General features: G+C 42.3%; 1 protein-coding gene across 6 annotated transcripts in view; it reads right to left on the reverse strand.

Annotated features, from left to right (window-relative positions):
• Positions 1–16,085, reverse strand: part of LOC111146963 (ribonuclease H2 subunit B) — a 62,662-nt gene extending 46,577 nt beyond the window's left edge. For 2 of the 6 annotated variants that reach the window (XR_002640574.1, XR_002640573.1), the window contains exon 1: positions 15,789–16,085. Coding sequence is in view for 2 of the 6 variants with exons in the window: in XM_022502737.1 (XP_022358445.1) it covers positions 15,789–15,840 (52 nt within the window). In the remaining 4 variants the exon portion in view is untranslated. Of the gene's footprint in view, positions 1–5,592; positions 5,804–6,813; positions 7,112–15,788 lie in introns of those variants that run through there. The other 4 variants (XM_022502735.1, XM_022502734.1, XM_022502737.1 and 1 more) reach the window with 4 other exon arrangements.
• Between the last annotated feature and the right edge of the window lie 1,797 nt (positions 16,086–17,882).

Genomic DNA, 17,882 nt, shown 5'->3' on the forward strand with positions numbered 1-17,882 from the left:
CACACACACACACACACACACACACACACACACACACACACACACACACATATTGTGCCAATCTCTGCCTTTTAATAGGAAAGTTTAATGCATTTACCTTTAATGTGATTACAGATAGGTAGGATTTACATCTGCCACTTAACTTTATTTTCTATATGCCATCTGGTTTGTTCCTCTATTACTGCCTTCTATCATGTTTAATAGATTTTTTCTAGTGCATTGTTTTAATTCTCTTTTCAATTCTTTTACTATATTTTGGGGGAGTTATTTTCTCAGTCATTGTCTTGAGAATTATACTTAGTAACTTAACTTACAATAATGTAGTTCAGATTAATATTAACTTGAAAACTTCAATTGTAACCAGAAACTTTCCTGCAATACATTCCTTTTTCCGCCCCCTCTTTTGCGCTAGTATTCTGTGCCATATACATACATATATACACAGGCATATATAACATGGACACAAATTATATCTTTATTTAAGCCCATTAACCATTTTATATCTTTTGCCTTATGAAGTTGTATTTTTAAAAAAATTTTAAGACATGTATTTATTTTAGAGAGAGAGAGCGCGAGAGGGAGCGAGAGCATGAATGGGAGGGGCAGAAGGAAGGGGAGAGAATCTTAAGCAGACTCCAGACCGAGCCCAGAACTTGACACAGGACTTGATCTCACAACAATGAGATTATGACCTGAGCGAAAACCAAGAGTCCGACGCTCAACTGACTGTCACCCAGGTGCCCCTGAAGTTGTATTTTAAATCAGATAGAAAAGAGTCACAAACAAAAATACCATTGTACTCTCTTTTATAGTTCGCTATGTATTATCTTTACCAGTGCTCTGAATATCTTGTGTGGATTCAAGTTACCATCTAGTTTCTTTTCCTTTCAATCTGAAGGACTCCCTTCATGATTTTTGAGGGTCAAGTTTGCTAGTGATGAATTCCCTCAGTTCTTCTGTATCTGAGAATGCCTTAGTTTCTCCCTCAGGAAAGGGAAAAGCAGACTCCCCCTGAGCAGGGAGCCCAATGCTGGGCTCAATCCTGGGACTCCAGGATCATGACCTGAACCAAAGGCAGATGCTTAACCGACTGAGCCACTCAAGCGCCCCTCTCCCTCAGTTTTGAAAGATAGTTTTGCCAGATATAGAATTCTTGGTTCAGTATCTTTTTCTTTCAGTATCTTGAACATGCCCTCCAATTAACTTCTGGCCTCTATGATTTCTAATGAGAAGTCAGCAGTTTATTTTATTGAGGATCTCTGTACTTGATAAGTCATATTCTCTTGCTACTTACAAGATTCTCTCTTTGTCTTTATCATTTGACAGTCTGACTATGTGTGAGTAGGTATGGATCTCTTTCAGTTTATCTTACTTGGAGTTTATTGAGGTTCTTGAATATGTAATGTTTGTCATCAAATTTGGGAGGTGTTTGTCCAATCTTCAAATATTCTTTTTGCTCCTTTTTCTCTCTCTTCTCCTTCTGGGCCTCCTCCATACATATGTTGGTGTGCTTGGTGGTGTACCACAGGTATATGAAATTATGTTCTATTTTCTTACTGCTTTTTTTCCTTTCTGTTCCTCAGGCCAGCTAATCTTAATTGACCTGTCTTCAAGTTTGCTGTTTCTCTTCTCTGCCAGTCCAAATATGCTATTGAGCCTACTAATGAATTTTTCATTTCAATTATTGTACTTTTCAACTCCAGAATTTATATATTCTTTATAAATTTCTATTTCTCTTTATTGATATACTCTATTTTGTAAGGTTTCATTATCATACTTCCCATTAATTTTTAAGACATATTTTGCTTTAGTTCTTTAAATATATTTTTAATAGATGATTAAAATCTTTGCAGAGTAAGTCCAACAACTTTGCCCCCTCAGGGACAGGTTTTATTTACTACTTGTTTTCTCCTGTGTATAAACCTACCTTCCTTTTTCTTCAGGTGTCCCACACCTTAAAAAAAAAAAAAAAACACACAAAAAACTAGACATATTAGAAATATAATTAATGTGGCAATTCTGGAAATCAGACTCCCCTACCCCAACTCTCCAAGATTTATTGTTGTTGCTGTTTTTTGTCACCATTGCAGTTGTTGCTATTTGTTTAGTGACCTTCCTGGACTAATCCTACAAAGTCTGTATTCTCTGTAACCACTGATGCCTCAGTTAGTTTACTAACTGATAGCTAATGATTAGCCTGAGATTTCTTAAATGTTTTGAACAAATCAGCCTCCCAACATTTGCTGAGGAATTCTCCATGTGTTTTGGGATACGCCTGCAACACTTGAGTAATTTAAACTTCTGCCTTAGCTTTTATTAACTGCTTGCCTAGGACCTCAAAATCAGTCAAGAGGTGAGAGATTAGGGCCTTGTCAGGTCTTTCCTGGGCATGCACACAGTCCTGAATATGTGCTCAGTCTTTTAATTTCCTAGGACTATGTCAGAGCTTCTAAAAGTCCCTTAGGGAGATACCTTATCCTCATGTCTCACTTTTTAAGTTTTTGACCAGGTCCTTATTTGCCCAACTGCTATTGCCCCCTCAGCAGCTGATCTATTAAACAATTGCCACTGATCATTTTTGACAAATGCCCTGAGGACAAGATATTTCCTGCAGAGCAAGTTCTAAGCTCCAATCAAGCTTTTCCAGGGAACTGCAAGACAGGTCAAACAGGGACAATGCTCTGGGAATGGGACTTCTTAAGAAGCTCCAAATGAGGCCTGTCCAGCCCAATGGTTGCAATGCTGCTGGTTTTTACAAGCACCATGTTTGCAAGACTGCGATTTTTCAAGGTTACTGTAGACCTGAAGAGAGGGATATGTGAGCAGTTCAAGTTACAATGCCACAAAGACTGCTTAATGAGATTCAGCAGTTTTTCCTGAATAAACACTTCTCAGATTGTTGGAAGACTTTGGCTAATTTCAAGAGTTTTGAAAAGGTTGATTTTGGCCATCTTTGCCAATGTTTTCATTGCTTTTATGGAGGATTTACCCCCACTGGATTTTGATGGCTTAGCATAAGTAAAGAACTCATATGGCTATAAGACTTCTGATAAATTCTTTAGTCTATACCTGGCCTTAGGCACACAAAATTACTTGTGACTATAAATTAAAGGCTCTATGAAAGTTAAGGGTTTTTGCTGTTGCTGTGTTTTGTTTTGTTTGTTTTTTTTTTTAATTTTCATTTAAATCTGGAAAATCCTGTATCATCCCATGGACCAGTTTCTCATCCAAAGGCTTAGAAGCTCCATCTTTTTTCTAACTTTTATCTACATCTAGCATAGCTAAAGGATAGCTAAATTAATTAAGGAAGAAAAAAAATCTGTTTTTAGAATAATGGGAAGGAATCTGAAGAGTAAGAGAGTGGGAGTGTGGTGAAGGCTTCTCCTCTATTAACCTAGTTTTAGTTGAGGCCTATTTCTTGATAATGTCTGCATAGAAAGAGCACAAGATCTGGAGACAGAGAGGTCCATAATCTCTAGATAGCTCCCCTTATTCTCAGCAGTATGAGCTTGGGCATGATACTCAGACTCTGTTGCCTCAGTTGCCTCATTTATAAAATGTGCATGATAATAATTATTTTATAGGTTTTTCTTATGCTTAAATATATGTGAAAGTGCCTAGAATAAGTAATAAGCACTCAGTTGAAAACCAGTTTTCTTTGTCTCAATAATATGGAAACATTAAGAATATGTAGAGAATAATAAGATCAAAGTATAAAAGCTGACGGAATTCTAAGCACAAAATTATCTAATGACCTAACAATTAGCTTTCCAAGAAGCGATTACATTAGGACCGGGATATATTTTTTTTTAAGCCCCAAATATAATGCATTTTACGTGTGAAAATTAAGATTGTAAATAGTAAAATACCCAGTTTTTGGCATATGTGACATGCTCAACAAATGTTACATGAATGTGTTCTTTGATTTTAGAAAAAGCTCAGTAAGAAATGGTAAAACAAGTTTTGATACTTAACAAGCTAAACTTCATTTATCTAGAAAATTGACTTCTATGAAACACCTTCTTCTAAAACTATGCTGAATAAAGTAAGACTTCAAATTATATATTTTTTTAAGCGTAGGCTTTACATTTTCTTTCTTTCTTTTCTTTCTTCTTCTTCTTTTTTTTTCTTTAACTGTTTTCTCTTACAGAAGAGAAGACATAAGCCATGCTGGCCAAAAGAGTGTTTTCACAAAAATAAAAGAATTCAGACAAATCAGAAGCAGGTACTCAGTCTTTTCAGTCATTTCAGACTCAGAAATATCTTAAACTTCCCAACAGTCTCTAGCCCTGCCAGTCTAGCTTCTTAGGCCTAACCAATTCCAAGCAGTTTTCTCGTGGTCTTTGTGTTTTCTATAAAAGTCCAATTTTATGTCCCACTGGTCACCATTAACTCTAGCAGCAAATCTTCCATCTGTTTACCATCCTGATCTAAGTACCTCAACAGAAAGGAAAGTCTGATTGCTTCTTTCCTGACATTTGAACTTTAAAGAAAACATACCAGCGATAAAGAGACAACTGTGTCCAATGAATGTAAAACAACGAATAGTGGCTAATATGTACTGGGCATTTACTACACACTGGGCAATATCCTTGATATAAGTTACATAATATTATCCTTATTACAGCTCTATGAAGTAGGCACTATTTGGGATTCCCACTTTTTTGCGTGAGAAAGTTTCCCAAAGGTAAGAAACCAGGTCGCAGAGCTATTTCACTGTACGTAGAGCCAAGAATAAACTCGGGCAACCAACAGTTTAAACTATGATACTACAGAGAAACTCTTACTCTCCCATCTCATCCGTCTCGACTCAAAAAACAGAAGCTGCAGCTCTGAAGCGCAAGAACTAGCTCGTACAACTGTTCTCTCACAACACAGATGTCCCAGACTCCTCTGTCTCCTCTTGTTGTGGCAGTCAGCTGCCCCCACTTTAGCGCGGCCAGAATCCCACACTGCCAGGGTTGCATGCAGCAGAAGGAAAACGGGAAAGGGAGAAAGAGAAAAGGGTTGGATCAAAAGAGACATAAATAAAGGATGAGAGAAATCTGTTGAGGGACACAAGAAACCTCAAGTGATAACCAGATAGAGTCAAGCCTGACCAAATGTGAGAAAGGGAAACTGGTCTTCCTGTTAGAGAATGCAATATCCCATACATAGCCACATACACCCCCGAGATTTCTGCGATAACCTGAGTACACAGCGTGGATCAAGGCATGGACTTAACCATTCTGTAACACCGGCAAGTTAGTCAGGAGCTCTTGTAGAAGGCAAAAGAGAACATTATTTTTCATCTTCAGACTACATGGCATGGGTTGTACAGCTGATATGAAGTTAGTTATCAACCAGTGTTTAAACTTGGCAGGTCTTTCCTATCCCTCTCTTGGTTAAGACAAGTTTCTCTGTATCGTTTAAAGTTCAAAGACATGAAACTGGAGGGAAAGTCACCTTTTTGCCAAGTGTTCTTATGACTTGGAAGCAATGGACATTTGTTCATGGCCCTGTCTGATTTCTGGCACACAGCAGATAAGCTCTGAGAAATACACACCCACTGTTACATGGAAAAGAAAGAACAGACATCAAAGCATCACTTACTTTATTTTTAGATACCGTATCAAGGGTATTCCATTTTCTTAAGAAGATCCAATAGGGGAAAAAAAAAAAGATGAGAACATCACTCTCATGCTCATGCAATACAGTGATCTAAATAGGTTCCAGTTCATTTTCTGTAGTCATCGGCCATTAGAACACATTCAAGCCCCTTGGTTCCGTCTGTTCCATTGCCAGGGAGAGCTCCTTGGAAACACTTGGTTAGGACACAAATACAATGCATGCAAGACAAGTCAGCATAATTTTCAAGTCACTTGCTACTTCCAGGAATGCTAATTTCAGCATTAACTCTATGTCTTCCCTTCCCAAGATGTTACCACTGCCATCAAAGAGATCTGGGTCATGTTCCTGGCTTTGAAGCTTTCAGCTTCCTTGAACACTACAGGAGGCAAACCAAGAAAGCTAGAGAGAGGCATGCACCAGAGAAATAATTTTCAAATTATGGGTTCCTCTAAGAGTATCTTTTTAATTTTGAAGCTTTGAAGAAAGAAGAAAAAATAAAAAATGAAAATTGGCCTTCGCCAAAACCAGAGAAGATTAAATCTCCATTTTCTTGGGGCTGCCCCTACCCATAGCCATGTTTTTGGGATTGGTCTCCGTGCTAAAGAAGAAACTGATGAAAAAAATTTAGGTGTGCAATCAATTCAGAGCCACAGAGACTGACAATACATCAAGATGGAGCTCTCAAAATATCTAGGAAGCAGGAAAATTCTGGAGGGGTTGAAAGGACAGACCTGACTGGGATGTCCAACCATAACCAGGCTGGCTCCAGAATAGGAGGTGTGCTTGGTCCCTGGTCATCAACCTGATAAGAGAGGGAACCCCAGCCCTTTCTGATCCTCCCAGCTCTCCCACCCTGGTGAGGTAGCACCATTCAGTCAACAGAGTGGCCTCTGGCACATGGCAGTGGTCCCAGAGGACCGGGGAGAGCCAGGAATCTTAGCCATTTCATTACTGTTGAGTGTTGGTCAGATGATCTGACTTCTCGGAGTCTTGTAAAATGGTGATAATAAAGCTTGCCTTGACTACTTCCCAAGGCCATGAAGACAGTCAGCTACAGTAACGTACATTGAAGTGTAGTGTGAAGGTATAGGGGCTAGAAGATACAGACCCTAGAAGATGGACTTCCTAAAAATTATATAAACCCTGGATAAAAGAAGGAGCTGCCCCACCTGTCTGCCACCCAGTCAAAGAGACCACTAGTACCTGAGAAGCTGCGCAGGCTTGGCTGAGACAAGCCCTGCACACTGGTGAGTGCAGGCCGCGGGTGGCTTCGTGCTGCTGAGCTTCGCCTTTCCTTCTTCTGGAGAAGCGCTCCTTACCCTCAGGTACCCCTCCGTCCTCCCAGTCCCACCTGGTGCTGTAGTGGAGCTGGCTCTCAAGGCTACAGCTAATAGAGGGTGAGGCTTGGCTTGCATGAGAGCTCAGAGGGGCGAGTCAGAAGGCTGTCTTGAAACTAGAAACAAGAGAAGAGGGGCAGCTACTCCCAGCAGACACCAGGAGATCTGAGGCTGGTGCAATGTGCAGCCTGTTTTCCACGAAGTGGAGGAAGCTGGTTTGAGAAGAGGAAGTGAACTCTCAAGAGAGGCAGACACTCTGGACCTCCTGGTGCTGTGAGGCGTGTTTCCGATGTTCTCAGACTCTCCGCCCTGCCCCTGCCACCCAGCTGGCCCTTCCTAGGAAGAGATGACCCAGCTAGGAAACTCCTAAAGGAGTACAGGCCAGGTTTTGTAACACAAGTTGGAGAGACTAACTCTATGTGAAGCAAACAGTAATTTCCATACCAAGGCAGACTGACTCATGGTCCATTCAAACTGTCATATTATTTATGGCAAGCACCCCAATGGATGTTTGCAGGAGGTCATGGTTGTCCTAAAAAATCAACCTTGAATGGCTTTTAAGCAATCCCAGCAGGCCATTGTGTCTGCTAGGGTTCGGTGAATTTATGCTCACCTTCTGGCATCCATTTGTATTTTCAGTCTTTACCCACTCTTAAAGATAATCCATCCAAAATATGTACGCTGTGAAGTAGTACTTATTTGGTGTATTTGTTACAATAGAAATAAACTTGCATGTAGAAAGAGTAAATAGTGAAATACGGGTAAAAATAGAAAAATGAGAAAAAAAATTAAGAACACTGACTTCATACTGGGATACACACAGGATAAAAAGACTGGAAAGAAATATTTCCAAAATTGGTATTTCCCAGTGGCAAGATGATAGATAATTTTCTTCTTTATGTTTTTGTGTCTTACTAAAGGGTATATATTACTATTCTAATAAAAGAAGTTACTGGGAGCCTGGGTGGCTCATTTGGTTAAGCAACTGCCTTTGGTTTGGGTCATGATCCTGGAGACGCAGGATCGAGTCCTGCTTCGAGCTTCTTACTCAGCGGGCAGTCTGCTTCTCCCTCTGACCCTCCCCCCTCTCATTCTCTCTCTCTCAAATAAATAAATAAATAAATAAAATCTTTAAAATGAAGAAAATAAAAAGAAGTTACTAAAAAAATATTGGGAGAAAAATGTCTAAATGAAGATTTAAGATTTTTTTTTTATTTGACAGAGAGAGAGAGAGAGAGGTGTCACAAGTAGGCAGAGAGAGAGAGGGGGAAGCAGGCTCCCCACCGAGCAGAGAACCCAATGCGGGGCTTGATCCCAGGACCCCAGGATCACGACCCGAGCCGAAGGCAGAGGCTTTAACCCACTGAGCCACCCAGGTGCCCCTCTAAATGAAGATTTAAGTGCTCGAAATTGAGCAACAGATACAGCAGAGCCTCACCCAAATGTCTTAGGCTCCTACAGGAAATCAGCTCTGGCTACAGACTTTGGCCAACTTGGATCCTAGTTGTTCTAGGGGCAGATAATAAAACAGTCCTCAGAACATATAGATCTGACTCTTTCGGCACACAGCCCATTCCACTTTAGCAACAGTCATACCTGGAAAGTAAAGTTACCTTTTAAAAATATTTAAAAGGCACATACAAAGGACTTCTGAAAAAAAAGGCTGGAAGTCTTAAGTGGCATACTCTGCTTCCAGAGACACTGGGCAAGGATGGGCTCTGAAGCTTAAGGCCAAGGCGCCCAGCATTCAGAAGCCAATGGTGGTGACGCAGGACGTACACACCTGGATTCTCTCCAGCCGCTGGCATGTACTGTGGGTTCAATACATCTTTATATGAAAATGATAGCGAACTGGGGCACCTGGGTGGAACAGTTGGTTAAGTGTCCAACTCTTGATTTCAGCTTAGGTCATGATCTCAGGGTCGTGAGTTTAAGCCCTGCTCCACACCCCCCCAAAAGATAGTGAATTGAATAATCATGATGAAATGCATAGATAAGTCGAAGAGGTACCACTAGCTTGCACGCTAACAGCGGGGAGGCTCAGAGGGAAGATGTCTTGGAAGAGCCTTTAAAGGATAAGGAGGCATTTGCCAGGCAGAGAATGTGGAGAAGAGCAGCCAGAGGTCTAGGCAGACCCAAAGTCACTGGGCATTCAAAGAAAGAGACATTGTATAACCCCAATATCCCTCAGTATTTTAGTGAGTGTTACAGTGAATAAGTAGTATGAGTACATAGTGAAATAAAAGGCAGAAACAGAAAAATGAGAAAAATTTAAGAATACTGGTATTCATTTTGTGATCCATACAATAGCTTAGCTTTGTGGAAACTAAAGTCGAACTGAGCCTTGAAGAAAGGCTAGAATTTGGACAGAAGTGGAAAAGGAGGACAAAGGGCAGTGTAACAAAGACTAGAGGAAAAAAATGGAATGTGAGACATTTTTCCCTTTCAGTGAATGTTTATTCAATGCTTACTCTGTCCCAAGTCTGGGGCTAAGAGCTTGGGGTGCAAGGAAGAGCTTTGGAGGCTGGGACTGTGCTCCCCACTGTAAAGATGAAGAAATGGAGACTTTACAAAGAGGATGCAACTTGTCAGAGGACATGGAGCCAAGAAAAAGCACAAGCCCAGTTTTAGCTGTGTTTTATTATAACATGTTAGAAAATACTGATGAGTTGTTTGTTATCATGGTGAAAGCTTAGAGGATATGGGGGAAATCCATGCAGCTCCTTTTCTGCTATTCAAATTAAACATTATGTTTTATTTAGGTAAATACCCAGTACTAGAATTACTAGATCATATGGTAGTCCTACTTTAAATTTTTTGAGGAACCTCCATCCTGTTTTCCACAGGGGCTGCACCACCTTAAAGGCATTCCCATCAACAGTGCACGGGGGTTCCTTTTTCTTCACCTCCTCACCAACACTTATTATTTCCTCTTTTTGATTGTAGCCATTCTGTAAAGGTAAGGGGATATCTCATGGTGGTTTTGCCTTGCATTTCCCTGATGATGAGTGATGTTGAGCACCTTTTCATGTATCTTTTGGCCACCTGGATGTCTTCTCTGGAAAAGTGTCTATTCAGGTCTTCTGCCCATTTTTTGATCAAATTATTTGAGGTTTATTTTATGTTGAGTTATATAAGTTCTTTATATATTTTGGAAATTAACCCCTTATTGGATATAATATTTGCAAATATATTCTCCTTTCAGTAGGTTGCTTTTTTTGTTTGATGGGTTTCCTTCACTATGCAGAAGCTTTTTACTTTGAGGCAGTCAAAATTTTTTAAAAAAGCTTTTTATTTTGATGTGCTTTTGTTTCCCTTACCATAGGAGACATATCTAAAAAAATGTTGTTATGACTATCCCTATGTTTATTGCAGCATTATTTATAATAGCCAAGATATGGAATCCAAGTGTCTATCAGTAGATGAATGTACAAAGAGGAAGTTGGTATCTCAACACACACACACACACACACACACACACACACACACACACAACTGAATATTACTCAACCATAAAAAGGAGAAGATTTTGCTATGGATGGACGTAAAGTGTTTTATATTAAATGAAGTAAGCCAGACAGAGAAAAATACCATGATTTCACTTATATGTGGAATATAAAAACAAAACAAAATAAACAAAAAGCAGAAACCGACCTATAAATACGGAGAACAAACTGATGGTCACCACAAGAGGGGAGGCGGGGAGAAGGGCAAAATGCGTGAAGGGGAGAGGGAGATACAGGCTTTCAGTTACAGTATGAGTTAGTCATGGGGATAAAAGGTACAGCTAGAAAGTACAGAGTCAGTGGTATTGTAATAGCCTTGCATGATGACAGATGGTAGCTACAGTTGTGGTGAGCATGACATAAGGTACAGAGTTGTTGAATTACTATGTTGTATACCTGAAACTAAGGTAACATCATGTGTTAACTATACTCAAATGAAAAAAAAAAATTTCTTACTCTTGTTTTATGAAAATTTATTTCTGCCTCAGAGGATAAATACATGAGAGTTATAAGTTCTTGTAAGTGTCCTAAATCTTTTAGAACAATTACTAGCAGGACAGCATCAGGCTCAGCTTCATCACACCAACTGACAACTGACTAAGCCCATCCCCTCCAGAATGTGCTCCGCAAGCAAAGGGAGCAGATCTAATGACCATCTAAGAAAGGTCAGTGGGGCTCCCACCAAAAACAACTTTGTAAAGACAAAACCAGCCTCAGGATTTGTGTGGGAAACACTACACATGCTCCATGCGGGGGAGTTTAGAGACTCCCACTCCGCAGAAGGCCTGCAGAAGACTATCAGCAAAAGACACATCTTCCAAGAAGCTGAGCTTCACTACTCAGAGGTTGTCTACAATCAGCGCTTGAATTGTTCCCCATCCCTCACCCAGCTAAGTACAGTTTCCTCCCCTGTGAATAAGCTCTTCTGAAAGTAAGAAAACTTTCAGCTCACAGGCTGGATTTCCAAACACAAACATGCACGCACGCAAACAATGCTGCCAAAGAACAAAAAAACCCACCGATATTTTTCTTCTGAGATTAACCTTGTGCCTTGTCATACAGTTATATGTACTGTATGTACCTTGTACATACTGTTATACATACTGTCTTTAGGGTCACTGAAAAGTCATTTAGATCTATAGCAATTCTTCCTTTACCACATACTTTCAACTGTTACTTTTTTCCAAATAAGAGGTGCTTCTTGTGGGCTTACAAAAAAGCTATAGGACTCTAATCGGAAATAACATTAATATAAATTGTCTCTACCCTTAAATAGGAAAATCGGTTTTGCCTTTTCAATTTGATTTCTTTTTCAATCATTTAATTAGAACATAGTTCTAAAGCCTGCATTCATACAATGCTTTCAAATCTATTTTTGTATTCTATTTGGAGAGACAAATCTGATATTATTATTTGTGAATATATGCTCTCGCTCATAAAAGGCTCCTTAAGTCATCTGGGATGACTAAGGGAGGCAGACCACCTGTGATTCTTATTTCCCAAAAATCAATCCATCCTCTAACCTCACAAAAGCAGGCACTATTCATGCTGTGGGGAAATAAATAACAAATATGATTCTCCCTCAAAATACTTTTCAACGTGTATTTTTTTGAGATAAAGGGGAATAATGTCATTGCAAAATCTGCCTACAGCTGAAGATGTGATGTGGTCTACTTTGATCTGGGGGGCTGTTTAATCAGGGGGCTGACTGAGACATGCTTTCAGACCAAGCTAACCCAGATGAATTTAGTGGTCCTGAGATCATTTCTGTCCTTCCTTTTATCCTTCACACAACATTAGGGTTTCCCAATGTTTTGACATCTCCTTGGAGCTGATGCAGTGACAAGGTTCAGCCATGCCAGCAATCCACACAATCTTGTATCCTACTAGGCTCAGTGGACCTGTTCCCAGCCCACCTCTCACATTAGGGCAGATTTCAACTTAGCAGAACTGACCAGTGTAGAAAACGTGGAGTAGAGAAAAATGTTAAAAAATATGACTTAAAAAATTTTACTTTTGGGGCAGCAAAGAGGGATAGAAACTTACACCAAATTCTAAAAAATAGAGATGTTGATGGTCTCTTACAGTAACTAAAACTGCAAATAGGGTAGTACCCACAGACCATTTTGGAGAAACATTTAAGACCATTCCAAACTACAAGAAATGTCTATCTTGCTTAAACGGGAGGCAGTTCTGTCCCCATTGGCCTATGAAAATCAAGTCCCTAAATCAGACTACTTCACAAGTATCCCTTCCAAGTTCCAGCTTTTGTTTTTCTGGGACATCCGACTTCTCTAAAGAAATTGAAAATAAGAGGCCTACATAGTGCTTTTTAATATATTCTTTAACATATAACACAATGTTATTATAGGCAACTTGATAAACAACGGGAATTAAATGGCGGGAAAGAGGTATCATTCCAAGGTCCAGTGGCTGTGCATTTGTCTCATGGATAAATCTCTGAAGTTCTATTTGCCTCTTGGCTAATGAGCTTATGTTCCAGTACACAGAGTAAGCTCTTCGGATCCCAGAAATTTTCTAAAACTGAATACAAACTGCTTCCACCAAATGCTTTTGAAAAATTATTATACAAATTTTTGTTTTCTTTCTTTAGGGCCCAGCTTCACTATAGCTATGGTGCTCACTCCACCCAAGATGTATTCTCCTTCTCTCAATCATACAACTTACTGGGGCTGATTTCTCATCTGCTAGAAACAACAACAATGACAACAAATGTGTATTTGTGAAGACAGGCCTCACAGCCTGTGCTTCCATGTGCACCCCTGATGATACTAATTCTGGCCCCCACAAAGAGAGCTAAACCTGAGGCTGGCCAATCCTGCCTCCTGGCCCACTGCCAAGGGCTGTCCCTGTACAGGGCTTCCTGGTGGTGTCCGCACACCAGCAGCATCAGCATCACCTGGGAACTTGTTTGAAATGCACATTCCCAAGCCCCCTCCCAGAGCCACATTATCCAATACCCGGGGGGGGGGGGGGGGGGGGGGGCCGGTTGCCCAGGTGATCAAGGCCCTCCAGTTTGAGAAGCATTGTTGCCTGGCAGGAATGATCAATCCACCAATGTTTGTACACTCAAAGCCTGCAGGTGGCAGTAAAGGCCGGCTAGAAGGACAGGAGCAGGAAACAAGTTGAGTTTCAGAACCTGCCTGCCTGATAACACCGGGCCCCAGCCGCCTGCTCAGCCACTCCAGTAAGCTCAAAGGTCACAGGACATCTCAGCTTGGAACAGGAAGCTGACTGAAATTCTCACAGTGCTGCAGTAAACACATCAAACCTAGGATTGTCAGGGATGCAATCAATATGTAACTATTTTTGAAGGTTTTTGTGTTTAATACAGTGAGGCTATAAACACACCTCAAGAATGAAAATGTCAATATTGATCAAACAGAACAATCAAACAGAAAATAAGAAACTCAAAGTATCATCGGCCCTTGTGTGTATCTGAATCATAAGAATGCCCTTCATTCTGCAAGAATGATTAGAGTTCCTGCCCTTAATATCTCACTGAATTGATGTGACAAAAGCAAGAGGATTTTTCTAACATAAAGCATGTTTACAGGTAAGCCTTTGCTAGATTCTGCCAAAACCCCGAATTTTGCTTTGATGGCTTTAATATACAGACATCTATAGTGAGGACGTGGACTAATGGGAACTCTCCTACACCGCTGGTGGGAGTATAAATCGGTACAACCACTTCGGAAAACCGTTTAGCAGCATCTGCTAAAGTTGAACACACAGGTACCTAGAAGCAGCAGTTCCACTCCTGGGTATATATGCCCCAGGGAAATGAGTGTCTCCTTCTACCAAAAGCCTCATAAAAGCATGTTGTTAGAAGTATAACTCACAATAGTTACAAACTGGAAACATTCCAAATGCCCACCCACCATAGAGGAAATAAACATGGAAGTTCATACAGTAAGACACACACAGCAATGAAAACACAAACCACCCGAAAAACCAAACCACTACTAGACACAATATGGATGAATTTTAGGGATATAAGGCTGAGTAAAAGAAGCCAGACCTAAAGGAGTACACACGTATCCAAACAGGCAAAACAAATCTCTAGTGACAGAGGTCAGTATAAAGGCTACTAAGGCTATCTAACAACCGGCATGAGCTTGCTGGAAAAGTTCTATATATTGACTTGGGGGATCATTACAGGGGTATATACATATGTATACATGATGAAAATACAGGGGTGTATTCACTGAAATGCACACTTAAATCTGTATACAGTTTATAGCTCTTTATAAAGGGAGAAAAAGTTAAACACACACATATAGAAATTATACTTAACAGACTGTCACATAATAATTTTCAGTATTCATCATAAAAGTCTAGGTTCCTGAGTTACTATCACATCATCAGAGTATTATCTGCTGTAAAAAATAATGCATTTACTGAGCTAAATCTAAAATTAAATACAGTGAACAAAGGATATTCCTTATTTCCAATGTTATGCCATCATATCAATGTATCTACTATAATGGGGTCAAACTTCTCCAACTTGCTCTCCCTAGTCCCAAACCCCTTTCATTCTGACATTTACTGGACTCCATCATGTTTGGAAACTGACTATCCATTATCCCAAGCCCCTGCAAACTCCGAATGGTTCCTCATCACTCAGGGGGTGGCTGAAGAGGCCTGGCTCCAGCATTCCTGTCATGATCTACCCACCCGAATGTCTTTGAACCACCTTTATCCTAACCCCTACCACCACCTGGCTTCCCTCCTGCCTCCTTCACTCCACCTACGGCCTGGCCCAGGGCTGGGGCCCTATAAAAAAGTGCAGGATCCGATCCAGTGGGAACCCAGAGGTTGGACCAGCTGCCCAGTGTAAGAGTGAGGGACAGCTAACTGCACCCCAAAGCAGACACTCCAGGGCCCCACTGCGTGCCCCGAGACCGTGAGCCCATGTCGCTGCGCGTAGGCCTGGGCCCCTCCTGCGGCCCACCCTAGCGGAGGCAAGACGCTCGGTCCGTTTCTGCGCTTTCGCATTTGGGTTGTGAAAACGGCAGCTAGCTGTAACGAGCGACCAAGATGAGGAGCAACAATCTGGGAAGGAATCCCGTCCCGAACCCGGGCCCGAGGGGCGCGCGGCACCACTACGCACCGCGCAGGGAGGTGCAACCCGCTGGGGTGCGTGCGTCAGGCCGCGGGGGCCGAGGGCCGACGGGGGGCGCGCGGGGCCGCTCCAAGTGGAAGTCCGGCCGTGCGCCGTCCCCGTCCGCCGCTCAGAGCTCTCGGGCCGGGCCGGGCCGGGCGAGCAAGAGGCCGGGCGAGGCGCCCCGCTGTCGCGGGCGGCCGTGTTTACCTGGCAGCAGGAACACGTGTTGCCGGGCGCGAGCCCCGTTCCCGCAGTCCATGCCGGCCGCCTTCTCCGGGGGCGCGAGCCCGACGGCTGCAGGCCCCGCGGCGGCGTGCCTCACCCGCGGGGCGCGGGGCCTGCCACGAGCCGGCGGAAAATGGCGGGAGAAGGGTCTATTCCGGGGAGCGCGGCGCGCCAAGGCGCCGCCAGAGCCCGGGAGGCGGCCCGCGGGACGAAATTACTTTCGTTTCCGGAGCCAGCCAGCTGCGCCGGTTAAGTTTTTAAATTTAGCGCCAGGCCGAGGCGACCCGAGGGGTGGCGCGTCGCCCGCCGGCCGGGGAAGGGTCGCGGCCTCTCCCCTCCGCGGCGCGGCCAGTGGTAGGTGCTCGCCGAAGGCGCCGAGTGACGCGGCGCGCAGGGCAGCCGCCCTGGGACGCGGCGGCGGGAGGGGTCGCCTGGGCCCGCGGAGTAGTGGCGCGGCCGGCGGGGAGAGTCCCGGGGCGAGAGCCGGGTCCCCGGGGAGCGGAGCCCCAGGACAGAGGAACCTCCACCCCCGGAGGGCTGGAGCATTCGCGCCCACCCGGCGGGGAGGAAGAGCCTGCAGCAGGTTCCCTATTGAGGGCGACCCCTATCCGATCCTAATCCTGAGGTCGCTCTTGTCCGTGTATCTTGTTCAGCAGTCGCGTTCTCCGTTGGACTTAATGTCAGAATATTTTGTTTCGTGATTCATAACGCAATGTAAGCAGTCCTCAAACTGGGTTTAGCCCTTACCACTAAAAAGAAGTAGTGTACAATTTGAGGCTCAAAATACGAATTTGTTATTTTAGAAGACTCTTGGTAACGAGTTAAAAATTGCATTTAAAAAGTGATGTTTAGGGGCGCCTGGGTGGCTCAGTGGGTTAAGCCACTGCCTTCGGCTCAGGTCATGATCCCAGGGTCCTGGGATCGAGTCCCGCATCGGGCTCTCTGCTCAGCGGGGAGCCTGCTTCCTCCTCTCTCTGCCTGCCTCTGTCTTCTGTGATCTCTCTCTGTCAAATAAATAAAATCTTAAAAAAAAAAAAAAAAAGTGATGTTTAAAAAGAGTCATGAAATTTGGAGATTTAAACTTTGAAAAATAAAATTTTGTTTGAAACAGCAGTGCCTGGTACATAGTCTTTAAAAGAAGGATAATAAGTCCTTCCTTCATAACTTTAAAGAAAGGTCTCCCTCTCCCCTCCATTTCCAGTCCCCCTCCCCTGGGGCAATTACTGTTAACAGTTCATCCTCTGTTCTTCCAAAAATTTTCTTTGCACCATACAAGTCCATGTCTTATTTTTTTTTGCACAAGTGGAAGAATAACATTACATAACTTTTAATGCACTTCACTTTTCTGGAAGATAGTTAAATCTGGCAGTACTAGATCTCAGTCTTCCGAAAGGGGTTTTAACTTCAATTCCATTTCCCACAGGGGGTGGCAAATGCAGTTGAAGTTGACTGCAGAACACCCCTCTCTGGCTGAGGCGGGACATCGCAATGCCAGAGCTGGAACAGGCAGAAGATTAGTATTGCTCTGATCTCTTCCCTCCCCCAATATTATACTATGGGAAAAGTTATGGTGTGTAAGCTAAATCCCTAGGCACACCGTAATCATTACTAACAGCTACAAAAGAAACGTTACCCACAGTTCCCTCTCTCTGACATGCAGAGTTGTTTTCATTCTTCTCTGATCCTTTCCAGCCCTTGGCTGTATGAATATGTATTTGTTATGTGGTTGTTTCACAGAGTAAAAACAATTTTGTCTGCTTGTCTCCCTTAACGTTGTCTCCCTTAACGTTGTATAAATGGGTTTTCCACGGCATCCAGAATATTGTTAATGGAGACATTATTTCACACTGTTTGTTAATGTACCAAGGTTACTTAACCATTCCCTAGTGAGCAATATTTAGATAATTTTAAACTGTTATTATAAATAGCAATGAACTAGATGTACACATAGCAACATGGGTCCTTCATATCAAGAAAAAAAAAAGTTAGAGACAGGACTAGATTCACAGCAGAATACCAAGTAGATAAATTAAAAACACACATAAAACAACACTATATCTTTTCATAAGGATACAT

Source organism: Enhydra lutris, unplaced genomic scaffold, assembly GCF_002288905.1.
Source record: "Enhydra lutris kenyoni isolate GAN:26980312 unplaced genomic scaffold, ASM228890v2 scaffoldscaffold15, whole genome shotgun sequence".
Taxonomy (NCBI): domain Eukaryota; kingdom Metazoa; phylum Chordata; class Mammalia; order Carnivora; family Mustelidae; genus Enhydra; species Enhydra lutris.